Genomic DNA, 17307 nt, shown 5'->3' on the forward strand with positions numbered 1-17307 from the left:
GACCGTGCGTGTGTTCAAGCTCAACAGTGGGGGTGACAGGGAATGAGAAAAGGTACGGCTGACTCCTATCGCCAAAACATATTGTTTCCTCGCGGCCCGGCATCGGTCCGCGGCCCGGTGGTTGGGGACCGCTGATCTAGAAGATTAAGGAACATGGAATCTACAGAAACCTGGTTGATTGGATTTAAAAAAAATATAAGCTTGGCCATAAAAGACCGAGCATAGCGGTTGAAGAATATTATTCTGTCTGGGGCCTGGGACTATAGTGGTGTTCCACAGGAATCAGTGTTGTGACCTCTTACCTGTGATATACTGTATAGATAAATGATTTGGATGAAAATGTAGAGGGGCTGAAGGGCCTCTGTCCATGGTGTATAACTCTAGGACCCTCCACTTATTGGGGTGAGTACTGTGCTATCAACCTTCAAGAAGCTTGACACCATTTAGAATATCTGACTTTGATTGGTATCCCATCCACAATCTTAAATGCTCATTCTCTCCACCATTGGCACACAGTGTCTGCTATCTGTCATCAACAAATGGACTGGGATTACCCACCCAGGCTACTTCTAGTGCAGCTTTCAAACCCATGACATCTATCACCCAAGGGCAAGCAGCAGCTACGTGGAACAGCAGCACTTGTAGATATTCCTCCAAGATGCACCACATCCTGAGCTAGAAATATTTCATGGTTCTGCATTGTCACTGGATGGATTAGTAGGTTAGTTGGTCACATGGTGTAATTGGGTGGCACAGGCTCGTTTGATTAGAGACTGTTACTGTACTATCGAAATAAAAAATACCTTTGTACTGTACTGCTGCAACAAAACAAATTTCATGACATTAATCAGAATTAATCTGATTCTGATCTATTTCAGTACTGTAGAAAGGTTCCTAAACGTTGAGTCCTGCATGCAAGTTGGATGTATGAGACTCAACTTGTCAGAAAAATGAGTCTATTTTCAGATGCAAAATTTACTTGTAGCTTCTGAGGTGGATGTAAAAGATCTCAAGGCATTATTTCAGAAAACAATTACCTCATTTCCTGCCAAAAATTCGGCCTTCATCAAAAATCTGCATCTCAATCTATATGTGATGATGGCCACAGCACTATTTCTGAATGCTGGTTCCCCATTGGTTGTTCAGTGCTTTGGGACCCAACAGTGTGAAAGGCACTTTATGAAAAGTCTAATTTTCAATTCAATCACAAAGGCAAGTTTCCTAAGCTACCTTTATTCAGTACTTTAAGCTAAAGCCACCATAATTGTTAATGTTCCGCACATTATTACTTAAATTAAAAGCAACTTCAAGGCACTCTTGAGGAAATCTGCAGATGCTGGAATTTCAAGCAACACACATCAAAGTTGCTGGTGAACACAGCAGGCCAGGCCGCATCTCTAGGAGGAGGTACAGTCGATGTTTCGGGTCGAGACCCTTCGTCAGGACCTCTTTGTACCTCTTCTTAGAGATGCTGCCTGGCTTGCTGTGTTCACCAGCAACTTTTGTGTGTGTTGCTCAAGGCACTCTTGTTCATTTTAACCAAATGTGCAGTTTACACAACTAAAAAAACAATTAATATCATTGTTTAGAAGACAACTTGTAATATTTGGAAGTTGTAGACTGACCCTGGTAAGTAAATGAGGTGACGTCCTTTCCATTGTCTGTAAAAGGGGACACAGCTGTGGTTGAAGGAGATGCTGTACTGGTCTCTGTAATAGAAGAAAAGATCATTTACATTCATGCTAGTGAACTTTTGTTCCCCGACTTGGAACAGGGAATGATTAAGTGCCGATCGTTCTACTTACCAAGTGTTTTCATGCGTGATCCTGACTGCAATTTCTATACTGCCAAAGGCTGATGTTAAACAGGCACTCGAGGTACAGAGTGCCACCATCAGCAAACAAGAAACAGCCTATCCTGATGTCTTACAAATCAATGTCAGAGGATTCAATCAGCCATGCTTGAATAAATCTCTACCTAATTATCATGAGATTACCTGCAGCACCAGGTTTCCCAACACACTCAATCACTGCTACACTATGATTAGGAATGCCTACCATTCCATGTTTAGACCACATTTCAGGAAATCTGATCACTTAGCTATTGTCTTCTTACCTGCATAAAGGCAGAAGCTAAATAACAAGACTCTAGAGAAAGGACAACGAAGAGATGGTCACAGGAGTCAAAGGCTGGCTACAGGATTGCTTCGAGTTGGTGAACCTGCCTGTGTTTAAGAACTCAGAGGGTCTAAACCAGGGGTTCCAAACCTTTTTTATATCATGGACCCCTACCATTGACCGAGGGATCTGTGGACCCAAGGTTGGGAACCCCGTATCTCAACAAATGCACCACAGCTGACACACACTTTAAAACAGTCATAGAAGAATTCCTCAACCAGAAGCCCTGGATGAACCATGAGATCCGCAATCTGCTGAGGGCCAGATGAGTGATATACGAGTCTGGCAACCAAGCAAAATTCAAATAGTCCAGGTATAATTCTGGAAAGCCATCTTATGTGTGATAGCATTTCCAGACCAAACTTGAATCTCTGAAGGATGCTTAAACACTATGGCAGGGCTTGAATGTTATCATCTCTGACAAAGTGAAACCAGGTGATACAACTGCCAACAGGGTTTCACTTCCAGATGAGCTCAATGCCTTTCAGGCTTGCTTTGACCATCAAAACATGAAGGAACTTCGATGAACTCCTACAGTCCCTGATAACCTTGTGTAGCCCCCCTTGCCAGCCTCAGGGTCGCTCGGCTCGCTGTCGTCTAGGGAAACAGCCCTTGGCCCCACCAAACTGGGTAATAGTTTGTGAGGATGCTGTGTGATGTACCCCACCCAAATAACAGACAATACACCAGATACAATTAAATGATTTACAGTTTATAGATATTACTGGGACTATATAATTAATAGAGAATAAAATCTAAAAGGAAAATAAAAGGTGCCACACTTATCAAAGTTCAATCTCTTCGTGCACAAAAAAGTTGGAGCTCAGGACCCTTCTTCTTCAACCTGCGACCCCTTGGACCGCCTCGACCAGCGGCCTGGGACCAACAACAGCGGTTGACCAGACATTCCACACGAGTCCGTCTCCCCTCCTCGCCGAACGCCCTGCTCGGGGTTCGACCCCGTTAGCGGACTCACAGCACCTGGTCCATCCTCTGTCCCTCTCTCCCACCTTCTGCCCCAAAATCCCGCGCATACAGTATCTTCAAATACACCAAAAACATTACAACTATCCCAATTGGCTCATTCGTCCTCATATCAATAGATAATACAAAACAAACTGCTAGCGGGAAGGACTTTCTCAGCGCTTAACACAAAGAAGCATTCCTAAGTGTAACCTAACAAAGAAGCCATTTTAATTAGCCTACACAGTAACATGAAAGACAAAACCCTCTTACACTCTCCCCACATGACTTCTAAATAACTCGCCAACCAGTCCTGAAGACACACAACACACACACATAGATACACACAGTCACAGTGCTCCCCAAACAGTGGACCTTACACCCGTCCCACAGGCGCTATATAGGCCAACCTATCTGGGAGCTTCTTAACCCTCCAAGACCTCCATACCCCCTCACTTAAACCCAAAAGGCTCAGACACTACTAGGGATACCTCGGGCCTGCTTGCCAACTCCTCTCTCACTCAGGCCACCATTAAGACTCGGAGCCCCCTGTCCTGTGTCCAGGGCCCCGCTTCTTTTCCTTCCTGATCCTGCCGTAACTCAGACTCCCCTCAGCTAGTCCTCCCCACTACACCTGACTCAGTGGGAGAAGGGACAAAGGTCTCTTCCTGATGACGCCTTTCAGGTCAACTTTCGGTTTTTCCAGTTCATTTAAACTCGCAATAGTCATCTTCAGGTTCCTTTCAAGCATCCACCTCCCTTTTCCGAGATCTGTCCTCCATTTCTTCACCTCCTCGGGAGTGCAGTCAAACTCCACTCCCTAGGCTCTCAGTTTTCTGTTGGCCTTAGTCAGAACACCTCCTTGATCTTCCCCAACTTGCAAGTCTTCCAATCTTTTCTGAATCGACGTCTTGAGTTTCTGCTGATCCCTTCGAAGGTGGGTCATTGTTTCTTCTCCCTGGATTAATTCATCAGTACACGACCGCAGTGTCGGCTCGGAATTCTGTTGCTCCTTCTCCACGTTGACGAGCGTGAATTCCAAGTCTGCAAGGGTTGTCCCACAAGTGCGGCACTCAGTCTCCGGCCGGCATCTCTGAACACTCAGTTCAGCGGGCCAAATCCCCTCTCTCCCCTGTGTCTCATTCAAATTGACGACCTAAGTTTCCATCCCCAGGTCCACCACCATCGATTCCAACACCAGGAAGTTCAACTGGTATGTCAGGTCGTTTTTCTCACATTGCACCAAACTCCTCCGGCCAAAAACTCCTCCACATTTGACATTTCGCTTCTGTCGCCTGGGCTCAGCCACTCGCCTCGCTTCATAGTCCCCTCAGGCAAATCCAAGCTGTAGGCGGTCATCCACGTACGCCAAAACTCCACACACCTTCACTTTCCCCATGGTCATCCTCATGCCCCATGGGAAGGATGCAGGGGCTCTGGATATGCCCTTGGGCAGCTTTTCGGATCGGAAGAATCCTAGGGAACTAATAACGGCCATCTTCAGCTCGACAGCTGCACTCCTCGGGATCTGGCAACATCCACTCCTCAGATCCAGCACATTAAACCACGTCGCATAATCCGTACACACGCTGCCTCCATCTTCCCCGATGCCAGAGTCCAGCTGCCGTGACCTCTCTCTCACTGAGGTGTTTTCAGCGGTCAAATCCTCTCCTCCGTGGTAGTTCGGAGCATCTACTAAGAGGGTCTCACCCTCAGCTACTTTCCCCGGGCCGTACCGCCGCTGGGTCTTGTTTAAATTCAGTACCGGCTCAAGGCTGCTACACATGTCCTCAGAAGCAACTCAACACGCTGGGTGCCCAGACAATGCCCCCATGAACTCCAGGGTCATTAACCAATTATCTTCTTCTGGATAACTACTGGCACTGGTATCCAAAATCTCCGGTGCCCTTGCGGTTGTCAAGGGTAAATGCTTCAGACACCGGTTGTAAAACGAACTGTACAACAACTTGACCTGCGACCTGGGGTCAAGGATGGCTTTAGCATCGCTTCCCTCTAAGCCTTCAGGAATAGGGTCTTTTCCTTTCGGAAGTTCATCGGTACATTGCTGGGAACGTGCTTCCCCAGAGACCCCATGCCGTTCCCCCACTGGGCCTCCACTAAGTTTCCCGACACCTCTCTGATCAGCTGAACAACTGAAGGACCCCCTGAAATGATCCCCCTAGCCTTGTAAGCAACTTAGCCGCCCTCCTAGCCAGAGAAGACACACTGAAAACTTCCCCCCCTTTCAAATAACTGACAGCTGTCACTAGAAAATGGCAGTGCCACCTCCAACTTGTCAATGCCAACCTGAACTCGAACAAAGACCGCTCCCACCATGCATACAGAAATAAACAGCAAATAACCCACAGAGACACACATTACAGATTTAAACAGGGCACCCATACAGCATACTAGTAGACCCAATCCCGAACAAGCCCCCACAATGTAGCTCCCCTTGCCAGCCTCAGGGTCGCTCGGCTCGCTGTCGTCTAAGGAAACAGCCCTCGGTCCCACCAAACTGGGTAACAGTTTGTGTGGATGCTGTGTGATGTACCCCACCCCACCCAAATAACAGACAATACACCAGATACAATTAAATGATTTACAGTTTATAGATATTACTGGGACTATATAATTAATAGAGAATAAAATATAAAAAGAAAATAAAAGGCACCACACTTATCAAAGTTCAATCTCTTAGTGCACAAAAAAGTTGGAGCTCAGGACCCTTCTTCTTCACCCTGCGACCCCCCAGACCGACTCGACCGGCTGCCTGGGACCAACAACGGTGGTCGACCAGACGCTCCACACAAGTCCGCCTCCATCTCCCCTCCTCGCCGAACGCCCCACTCGGGGTCTGATCCCGTTAGCGGACTCACAGCATCTGGTCCATTTTCTGCCCCTCTCTCCCGCCTTCTGCCCAAAACCCCACGCATACAATATCTTCAAGTACACCAAAAACATAACAACTATCCCAACTGGTTCATTCATCCTCATATCAATAGATAACACAAAACAAACTGCTAGCGGGAAGGACTTTCTCAGCGTTTCACATAACAAAGAAGCATTCCTAAGAAAAACATAACAGAGAAGCCATTTTAATTAGCCTACACAGTAACATAAAAGACGAAACCCCCTTACACTTGTGATTTTAGTCTGAGGCTAACTTGAGAGCATCCTTCATTAGGATGAATGCATGGAGAGCATCCAGCCCAGAAGGGGTAAATGGCCAAGTAATAATGACCCGTGCTGATTAACTGACTGGAGTGTTCAACATCTTTAACTGCTTGCTTCAGCAGTCTGAGGTACTCACCTGTTTCAATTATACTGGTGCCAAAGAGGAAATGACTGTCATCCCATAGCACTTACACCACCATGAAGCAGCACTTTCAGCCGTTTATTCACCACCCTCTGGCCAAATAAATTCCTTCTCACCTAAATGAATATCCCTCTATTCTGAAGCTGAGCCCTTTGGTCCTAGACTCGCCCAGTATAGGAAACATTCTCTCTACATCTACTCTATCTAGGCCTTTCAAAATTTGATAGGCTTCAATGAGATCCACCCCTCCCCATTCTTCTAAACTCCAGTGAGTACAAACACAGAGCAAAAAAATGTTTCTGTTAACCTTTTCATTCCAGTAAACATTCTCGTGAACTTCCTCTGAACATTGTCCAATGCCAGCACTGCTTTTCTTGGATAAATGGCCCAAAACTGCTCATAATACTCTAAGTGTGGTCTGACCAACTCCTTATAAAGCCATAGCATCACATCCTTCCTCTTGTATTCTATTCCTTTCAAGATTAATGCTCACAATGCATTTGTCTTCCCTGACACCAACTCAAACTGCAAGTTAATCTTCAGGGAATCCTGAACAAGGAATCCCAAGTCAATTTTTACCTCTGATTTTCGAGATTCCTCCCCATTTAGAAAACAGTCTACTATTATTCATTCTACCAGAGTGCGTGAGCATACACTTCCCTACACTATACTCCATCTGACACTTCTATGCCCACTCTCTCAATTTGTCCAAGTCCTTTTGCAGATTCCCTGCTTCATCACTGCCTGCCCCCCCCCGCACTTATCTTTGTATCATCTGTAAACTTGGCCAGAAAACTATCAATTCCTTCATCCAAATCATTGACATGCAAGGTAAAAAATGGTCCAAATATGAATCCTGTGGAACACCAGTTGTCATTGTCAGCCGACTAGAATAGGCCCCTTTACTCCCACCCTTTGTCTCCTGTCAATCCACTAATCTTCTTTCCATGCCAGTATCCTTCCAGTACTGTAATACCATGGGCCGTTATCATGTTAAGCAGTCTCATGTGTAGCACTTTGTTAAAGGCTTTCTGAAAAATCAAAGTAAACAACATCCACTAACTCTCCCTCCTCTATACTGTGTGTTATTCCTTAAATAATTCCCCAAGGAAACCATACTGACTTGGCCTATTTTACCATGAGCCTCCAATTAACTGAAACATCATTGTTAATAATGGATTCCAACATCTTCCCAACCACGAAAGTCAGGCTACAGTTTCCTTTTTTCTGCTTCCTTTCAAATCCTTTCATTTCCTTCAAGTTAAGAAGTTGCTAAGCAATCAAAAAGGGATCTCATCTAGGCTCACTTTTTTATAGAACATGTGATACAGTTCTTCTTACAGTTCTATAGTTCTGCAGACTTTTGCTGTCTTACTTGCTCCTGTCTCTCCAACCAATCCGAATGATATTGACATCTGGACTCTGTGGAGGCCATTTCATCAGTTGCAGAGATTCTTGTTCTTTTTTCTGAAGATAGTTCTTTATGACCTTGACCATGTCTTTGGGGGGGGGAACGGTCATTGTGCTGGTGTAGAATGAAGTTGGCACTGATCAGACACCTTACTGATGGTATTGGGAGATAATACTGACCAGATCACCAGCTCCATTTGCAGAAATACAGCCACAAGCCTGCAGGAAACCTCCACCATGCTTCACTGTTTGCTACAGACACTCATCCAAGTAGCGCTCTCCAGCTCTTCAACAGACAAACTGTCTCCTGTTTGAGCTAAAAATTCACATTTTGACTTCAAGAGCACCTGCTGCCATTGTTCAGCAACTCAGTGTGTTATCTTTGCATAGGTCAGTCTTTTGACTTTGTTTCCACTTCGGAGAAATGGAATTTTGACGGAAACGCTTGCATAAAGACAACTTCTGACAAGACTTCTCCAGACTCGAGATGGGTGTTCCAGTGGTTTCTGACATTTTGGAGCTGATAGTAGTACTGGATTTCTTCCAACTTAGAAGGGACATTAGTTTGGTGCATCTCTCATCTGGTGCATGCACTTTCTGTGGCTCACCACTGCATTTTAGTCTTCAACCTTGCCAATTTCTTTACGATTCTCAAATGAGTTTGGACAGCACATCTTGAAACCCCTACCTGCCACGAAATTTCTGCTAAGGCAAGACCTTACTGATGCAGGATGATCACCTTGTCTCATGCTCACTCTTGCCAAGGTGCAAGAGTTGACAAATTGAAGGTTAAAGGGTCACATCTGCCACACCACCACCTTTTTGTCTGGTATCCTTCACTAAGTTTGATTCCTTCTACACTCATTTCTGTAAATGAATGTTTGGAAATCTAAAATTTGCTATTTTGTACAGACACACTAATTCTGAAGACAATATATGTTGGACTCCAGTTAATTGGGACCAGTACATATTGACCAAATTAAGAGGTTCCCCAAATTAGCCAAAGTTTCATGAAAATAGTTAAAAGGTATATATAAAGAAAACTACTGTTTAACTGAGCAGCAATTTAGGTACTTAAATGAAATTTGGAACTTGTTAGAACATTACCAATATTTTGCAGTACAAAACTTGCTTCCTAATAGTTATCAGAGGAATTCATCTGCTGTGTCCATAAATGAGCAAAATCAGTGCAGACTCCTAAAGCAAATAATGGATTGTCATCCTGCACTATCAACCGTTTCTGGCATCTCCAAGCCAGAATGCTTGAAACTACGATAAGCAAGGCAGCTCCAAATTCTCCCATTGCTTATTTCTCGCCAATTATCAGTGACAAAAAAAATCACTGCTGTTTGAACACAAGCACGTGCAACTGATGCTATTTAAAATCTGATCATTCTAAACACAGTTTAATGTCCTACGCCCACGTAGGTGTACACCTCTTATCCCATTTCTAAACTGTTCAGCAACAGCCTACTGCCCAAATAAGCGGAACATTTATTTGGGACACTGAAGGAAATCCAAGCTATTTTCTTGATTTTGCTTTTGTTTTTTTTTAAAAAAGGAAGTTGGCCCAAATCAATAGCTGCTCCGACTAACCCTCCCACAGGGAGACCTTATCAATCCTCTCGTACTTCTCAGGCTAAACCAAATGGGAAAGCCGAGGTGGGTTTGGAGGAAAGGTGACCCTGTGTAAAACTTTGTTCGTCAAATCCAGTTTGCCCCATTCCTCAAGATAGGGAGTTCCGCCTTCTCAACTTGTGCCATGTGGTGATATCACGCGTAATGACGTGTCAGAACGTGATTGGAGAGTTCTGAGCATGCACAGAAATGTGAGCATGATCTGGAACATGACTTGGCAAAAACGTGGTTTAGTTTTGTTGCTGTAAATAAAAGTTATTATTCTGGAAGAATATGATTCTTTATTGTTAACCCACGGTACGTATAAATATAAAGAACACAACAGGCCACATCTCCTTTGACAAGACGACCAAATAGCACCAATACAATGTTGTCCCGCTGGACTGCTGCCAATTCCGCAATACTCAAGGCAGGCAACAGCTTCGTTTTACCAGAGCGGTCAAGTTGCAATATGCTTCTGGAATGGCACGACTAGAAATTCCCGAATAATCCACAGTTCTACCACGCCATAGCCTTGCCTCTGATTCCCCCACTGTGGGAAAACTAGCATATTGCTTTATCGCCAGAGGCAGGAATGCTCTCCCATTCTCTGTCCATTTCCAGCACCTCATACTAAAGTCGGGAAAATGCATCCGCAACAATGTTCCGAATCAATATTTAAAATTAAAATTATAAGCAGACAATGCCACCACCCAGTGATGACCTACGGCATACAACTTCGCCAGGATCAGGATACAAGTCAGTGGATTGTTGTCAGTCCTCACCTCGAACTTGGCACCATATAAAGAGTTACTTAACTTGTCCACCGCGCCCATTTCAGTGCCAGAAACTCCCATTTTGTGCGTAAGGTACTTTCGTTCGCATGGTGACTCCGGCTGACGAAAGCAACAGGTCTTAACTATTTACCTTGGTCCCACTAAGCATTCAGGAATAGAGTTGCGCACGTATGTCTTTCTCTTGATACATTGATTGGAATATGTTCTCTCCGATACACCAGGCTGCTCCCTATTAGGCCCCTCCGGAATTTCCCAATCTCCTTTTCTGTTTAAGCAGCCGCCAGGTTACTTTCCAAATATGTTCCTGTCCTTCACACTCCCGCTTGAAATGTCCTTCCTCTCCATAGTTGAAAAAGAAAAACAGTACCGGTCGCTTACCTCGTCAAAAGACCCGTTTCAGCAGCATCCCTCTACTTAGTACGTTCTACGGGTGGGTCAAGTATCCTATCGGACGCCACGCTTGCCAAGATACCTCGGCTTGCGGGGATTTCACTTCATCTGGCAAAGCCCCCCGCGCTTGCGCGACATCAGGGGTCGCTTCAGCGCAGGCTACTACTGAGGACATTGCCCGACTGGTGGAGGCCTCCATCATGATTTTCCTCCTTTCTTCTCCGATCAGCTCAAGAAACGAGGGAGGGGGGACGTATCTTGTGAGCCATTCGAATGCTTAAAGGCAATCATGTCGCGTGGCAGCGCGCCCTTCACAATTTGCTCCATCCTTAATCGATTTACCTCAGTCTTTACGGCACAAGCAATGCAACTGTCTCTCTAGCCTGAAAATGTCCCCTTTCTGCTGGAATGTGTGCCTGAACTTCATAAGAGCAGTGGGCTGTCCGCGCCGAAAACTTTTTCCTTAACTTTTTCCACGGGCGTGACTAACGGTTTTCTGGGAACTCGCCACCTGAAAAGCCTGACCTTTTAAACTCTCTACCAGTCTGGTTTCTTTTCATATTATCTGAGCACTGCCACTCAACCAGTAACTGAAATATCTGCTCAGCCCAAGCCTCATTCCCCTTCCCCATTAGGGTGGGCTTGGCTCCAGACAACACTCTCAGCCTACAATAACTTTAGCTCGCGGCGGATATACTAATGCATTTATCAACCACTGAAGTAATTGCCGAAACCAGCTCAACTGAAGGACCCATTAATTCTTTCACATCTTTCAACTATTTCCCCTCACTTCGCAAAAACGAGAACAACTTGTATTTAAAGTCTTCCCCCTCAGCTTCATACAAATTGTCTTTGAAGTCTCCACCACTTCTCTAAAAATATGGACTGCCTATGGCCCAATTTCTCTGTATCTTGTTTTACGGCGGTTGGCATCCAGCTTTATGGTGCATTACCGCAATATGGCCCAATTTCTCCAGGCTCCCCCATTTTATCAGGCCCACGACTTCAGTTACGTCACCGGTAGCCCGGACGAACACGACATCCTTGCCTACTGATTGGTCAAAATGCCACTCGCCCAGCCTAACTTTCCCCAGTACTGTTACAGAACTCAGCACTAAGTAGCATTTTAGAATTAGAATTCTAATATCCACGCTGCTCAGAGCACAAGCATGACTTGTGGATAACCACTCGAATCGCATCAAACCTTAATCCCCGCGGCATCCATAATAAAGTACCATAATTACGACACAGCTCACTCTCCCAAACACTAGTTTAAACACTGCCAAAACACACTATAAACCACTTCATCAATCCTTAAACAGCATCCAAAATCCAGGACGAGCACCCCACAAATGCAACCCTCTGACCGGGTGGGGCTCGTACACCAACTTGACTCACTAGCTGACTCTAACGCCGCGTGACTCAGAGGTGAGAAAGCAGCCTTTCATTAGCAATCCACGGCAGGGTCGGTATGATTGGGGTTCAACCAAACATGACATTTAGATTTTCCGATTAGTGGAACCTCAATCAGAGCAAATATGCGCAAGTACAGCTCATACACAGTTACCGGTTACACAGAAATGACAGATCGTACACCGGCATAAAATTACAAACAAAGTAAATTTACCAATTTTCAACTGAAATTCAGTTCTCAAAACATGTTCTCCTCCATATTGGAGAAACCACTAAATGCAAATTTCTTGAGTGTTTGCAAGAGAAAGAGGAAAGTATCAGATAAAATAAATAGATATGGATAACAATTGTAGATTTTTTAAATTTGATTAATTATTGGTCAGGAATTGAGCTAATTTATTGTTATTGAAAATAATACTTTGAGATGTTTTATTCTAAGTCTGGAAACTGCATAGCCACGAGGTAACTTTTAATCTAAACTACAACTTGGATTATTACTCAATGTCCAAGCCTGAGCTGGTGTCAGCCTGACTAATATGGACCTCAGTATATATCTCTGTATGTTCAACTTGTCAATCAATTCGAATTTATGAATCTCTCCATGTTACTTAAACATCTTGTGAGCTCCACATGACAATCTCTGATGCGCTGCACCAGAAAGGATTCACCCACACCGGAATGTTCAGCTGCTGTGTGAACACACAGGGTGCATTCTGATGCTCAGTGCCCCAGATCCAGGCTGTAGATATATATTCACTCTGTCTCAGATTGCTGTGCCTTCGAATTTTGAGATACAATGATAAGTAAGCAGTTTCCGGCCAAGGAGGGTAAATGTCTAAACACCGGTGGCGCAAAGAGCAGTTTAGATATTGTTAGGATAAGCAGCCGACCGCGCCAGCTTGCGGGGGTTGGTCACTCAGACTCTCCAGAATATGGATAGCTAATAGTCTTTAAAGTGTCAGACCTGACCTGCTAATTGGCGGCTACATCTTGATTCTGGTCTCTGATACTCCAGTACTTGGATGCTAACCATCCTCACCTAGGTCTCTCATCACGGATATATTCTGACCAAACATACCACTGACGTGTTCAAGCACTGAATCTATCATGAAGCCTTTAAATACATTGAACATTTATTCCATTGAAGAGTGAGGAAAGGGTGATGTGAATAGCTATCTGTGACTCCAGTTATTCATTGTTCTCTCTCTATGGCGAGTATGTCCTTTCATTGTTAAGAAACCAAAACTCTCCACTACCTTCCCAGAGCACTCTTGCCAAGACTTTGTTAGTTAGCTAAAACCATCACCTCTACTGCGGCACAGGCCACCAAGAGTAACTCGCCAGAATCCTGTGTCCTGAGCCAGTATTTCAAACCATCCGCAGGTGTAGCCATCATGGTGTAACCGTCCTCTCCCAGTGTGGTTTATCCAAATAAAAAACACATTAATATTAGAGATGTAAATAAGCAAGATCATATCCATCTTGTGTAATAAAACACTTAAATGTGGTTAACAGAACTGTTGTACTGGCCTGAGTAATGGAAGAAACATTAAATTTATGCTCAATGCTTGTCATACACTGTTTGTTACGATACGCACCAAATCACAGCAGCTTCTGGGGTTTAGACACTCCGATCTCTAGAATATGCAGCCCCTTTAGAGACTAAATGACAGCCGCGCTATGGCACCAGGACTTTAAAATTTAAAGAGCACCTGAACTGAATCATCAGCTCAACCTTGGATTTTCAACTAGCATCCAGTTGGGATCCCTGCCCTTGTTTCAGTCTCGTATTGTGTCTCGATTCTAGTCTCGGATACTCCAGCACCTGGGTCCTAATGTAATCCACGTTAATTAAACCCAAAGATGTAAAGTCAGAAAGTTCCACCTGAGGAGCGATGAAAACGAGGTTTACCGATTTTTTAAAGAAAGGGAATTTGAAAAAAAACGCTATGCAAGGGCAGGGCGGGCTGGACGCAGGATGGACGGGAAGAGAAACACAGCAACGATTAGAATCTGAAGACATAAGCTGTTAGGAGTGGAATTAATAGAGAGTATCCTTGCCCTACTAACTTGAAAACCTCAGGATGAAACCCCTGGAGGAGAGCCAATGGTGATAAAAGATTTATTGAAGCTATGGCTATAACACTATGGGCTGAGTGCAGGTCGGTGGGACGAGGTGAGAGTAAGAGTTCGGCACAGACTAGAAGGGCCGAGGTGCTGTAATTGTTATATGGTTAACACGCAGCAGCTTTAATGAGACGATATCGGCAGAGACGAGTGTCCAAAATTCCTACTGTGCAGTCGGGAATTAGTTCTGTAAAATCAAACCAAGGGATTTGGTCAAGTTTTTATACAACTTTGTGAACTGCCTTTCTGTGGATGATAAACTATTCCATTCCAACGAAACAAGAAACAAGACGGTGAGCTACCCAAGATGAAGAACGAGCGCGGGAACTAAATGAGTAATGACGCAGAGGATTGAATACGGTTGGTTGTATAAGTTTATTTTCATTCGAAGAATCCAATTTGGTTTTCTGCAAGAATTGATTATTTTTGCAAAGACTTTGATAAGTTACTGAATGAGATTTACTTTGTTTAAAAGTTGTGATGTTGGAGAATTGTGAAAAGAGAAACTGTGTATACAGTATATAATTTTTAAATTTAATATTATACATAACTGTGTATATTAAATTTTTGAATTTAAACTTGTAGATATACTGCCTGGAACTGAAACTAAAGTATTATAATACATGAGAATATGAATTATATTTTGTTTTCTTACTAACTAGGGATAAGTAAAAAGGAAAGTTTAGTCTGTAAACTTTTAATTAGGGAATAACACTAGATCTAGTTAGAGAAATTAGAGTAGTAAAGGAATGTCACTGATTTTAATTTAAAATGAATTTGCTGTGGTTTGATATCTAAGACTAGTCATAGTCATAGTCATAGACATAGTCATACTTTATTGATCCTGGGGAAATTGGTTTTTGTTACTGTTGCACCATAAATAATAAATAGTAATAAAACCATAAATAGTTAAATAGTAATGTGTAAATTATGCCAGAAAATAAGTCCAGGACCAGCCTATTGGCTCAGGGTTTCTGACCCTCCAAGGGATGAGTTGTGAAGTTTGATGGCCACAGGCAGGAATGACTTCCTATGACGCTCTGTGCTGCATCTCGGTGGAATGAGTCTCTGGCTGAATGTACTCCTGTGCCCAACCAGTACATTATGTAGTGGATGGAAAACATTTTGAATTGTTCTAGCTCATGTAAATATTTGTACATATTGGTTTTTTTTATAAACAAACCTTATTTCCAGAAGTGTGTGGTTTCTATTCACTGCCTCCTTCCAATACCGAGAATCTTCTGATGGCCTACTAGTACCTAGTGTAATTTGGTTTTCTCAGAGTGCACGACCAGTCATACGGAATAAGACAAGTGCTACACAAGTGTTACATTAACAATCCTTGCCAAAGTCTCTCCTGACACTGTTTCACTCACATCAAGCTTATACAACTCATAGAAATGGTCTGGGATAACAGGTGGATACTGTGTATTTAGACCAATAGAGAGTCCTCAAGCTGCCACTGTTAGACACAACTAGAACACATTGCATTGGGGTTCATATATTAATGTGCAATGGTTAACAGAGAAAACAGATGGAATAAACATGTTATTCTTGTGTTGGGAAGCTGCAAGTAGTTGGGCTCTATAGTGAATGGGTTGGACCATCTTCTGTTCATAACATATCAAGGACAACATTTCCAAGATATGATAAATAGTTAACTGACTGTGTGAGATGTACAATGAATGCAAAGAGAAATCAGCAGAAAAGGGAGGACTGACTAAATAGACAAGGACATGATGAATGGAATTTAATGTGGTGAAATGTGGCATTATCCACTTCAGTAGGAACATTAGAAAACAGATTTTTGTTATATGGTGAGTGATTAGACATTCAAGGATTTAGGTGTTTATGTACAATGTCACTGAAAGCTAAGTTAGGCAATAAAAAAAAACCTTATCAGAAGAAATAAATGTTCATACATGAATTCCAGGGCAACAGATATTGTTGATTACATCGATGTTGAGCACACAACAGAGCTTAGAAGAATGAGAGAGCACACTGAAAATGTATAAAAGTCTGAAAGGGCTTTAAAGGGCGAGTGTAAGTGCCTGTCAAGAAGCAGAGAACATCATCTCAAAATCTCAAAATAAGAACTGACATGCAATGAAATACGAGGGAACAAATTGTATATTTTGAGATTTACCCACAGTGTAAGACCGAGTGGAATTGGGAGCACAGAGCAGGATGTGAAGAGGCTGCAAGGTTATATAAACAAGCTCAGTGAGAGGGCAAGTAAAAGACAAATGGAATACAATGTGGAAAAATTGTACAATGGTACAATGAATAGAAAAGTGAATTAGTTATTAAATGGAGAGTGATTAGGTAATTAAGAGCTTATAGAGACCAAGGTCTGATGTAGATTCAAATGGCAGATTATCATTTACAAGACATTTGAGTACAGCAATGAGCAAGTCTTGCTGTACTTGTAGAATGGCTTGGCAAAAGCACCCAAGAGTACAGCGGAAAATGGCGCTGAAGTAAAAGATCAATCACATTCGTAATGAATGGTGGAACAGCCAGAAGGCCCAATGAACAGCTCCTGCTTCTGTTTGTTATGCTCCTATGACAGCAGTATTAATAATGTTATTGACACCCCAAGCCCATTGTTTTGTGTTGTATATCTGATGCAGCACACAAAACATTCCTCTCCATCTACAGAATCTCAGACAATGCATTCTTTGTCCATATCATATTGTACTGTCCTGCTGTTGTCATCCTGCACATTATCTATTCTACTGGATATACAACAGAGCGAACAATAAATCAGTATTCATTGCGTTATTTCTTATGTTCTCAGGGGCAGAAGAGGGCAGTTCAGCCCATCGAGACCATATCAACTGCCCAAGATTCCCATCAGATACATCCCCACATATCTCCCTGGAAACTTAGCTCCCCGCTATTGTCCTGCCGTTAATTTACACTAGAGGAAGTTTACAGTGACCGATTAACCTACCAACCTGTTCTTGCGATCTCAGAGCACCCGGAGGAAGCAAGGAATGACATATGATTTCCACACACTAAGCAGAGGTGCTGCGGATCTCAGGAGATGTGGGGCAAATATTCTCGCAACTGCACCGCTAGGCCGTCATTT

General features: G+C 43.4%; 1 protein-coding gene across 3 annotated transcripts in view; it reads right to left on the bottom strand.

Annotated features, from left to right (window-relative positions):
• Window positions 1–17307, bottom strand: part of LOC134348950 (hepatitis A virus cellular receptor 1 homolog) — a 109479-nt gene that overhangs the window by 35766 nt on the left and 56406 nt on the right. For all 3 annotated transcript variants that reach the window (XR_010018537.1, XM_063052754.1, XM_063052753.1), the window contains exon 3: window positions 1626–1709. Coding sequence is in view for 2 of the 3 variants with exons in the window: in XM_063052754.1 (XP_062908824.1) it covers window positions 1626–1709 (84 nt within the window). In the remaining variant the exon portion in view is untranslated. The remainder of the gene's footprint in view (window positions 1–1625; window positions 1710–17307) is intronic.

This window comes from Mobula hypostoma, chromosome 7 (genome assembly GCF_963921235.1).
Source record: "Mobula hypostoma chromosome 7, sMobHyp1.1, whole genome shotgun sequence".
Taxonomy (NCBI): Eukaryota; Metazoa; Chordata; class Chondrichthyes; order Myliobatiformes; family Myliobatidae; genus Mobula; species Mobula hypostoma.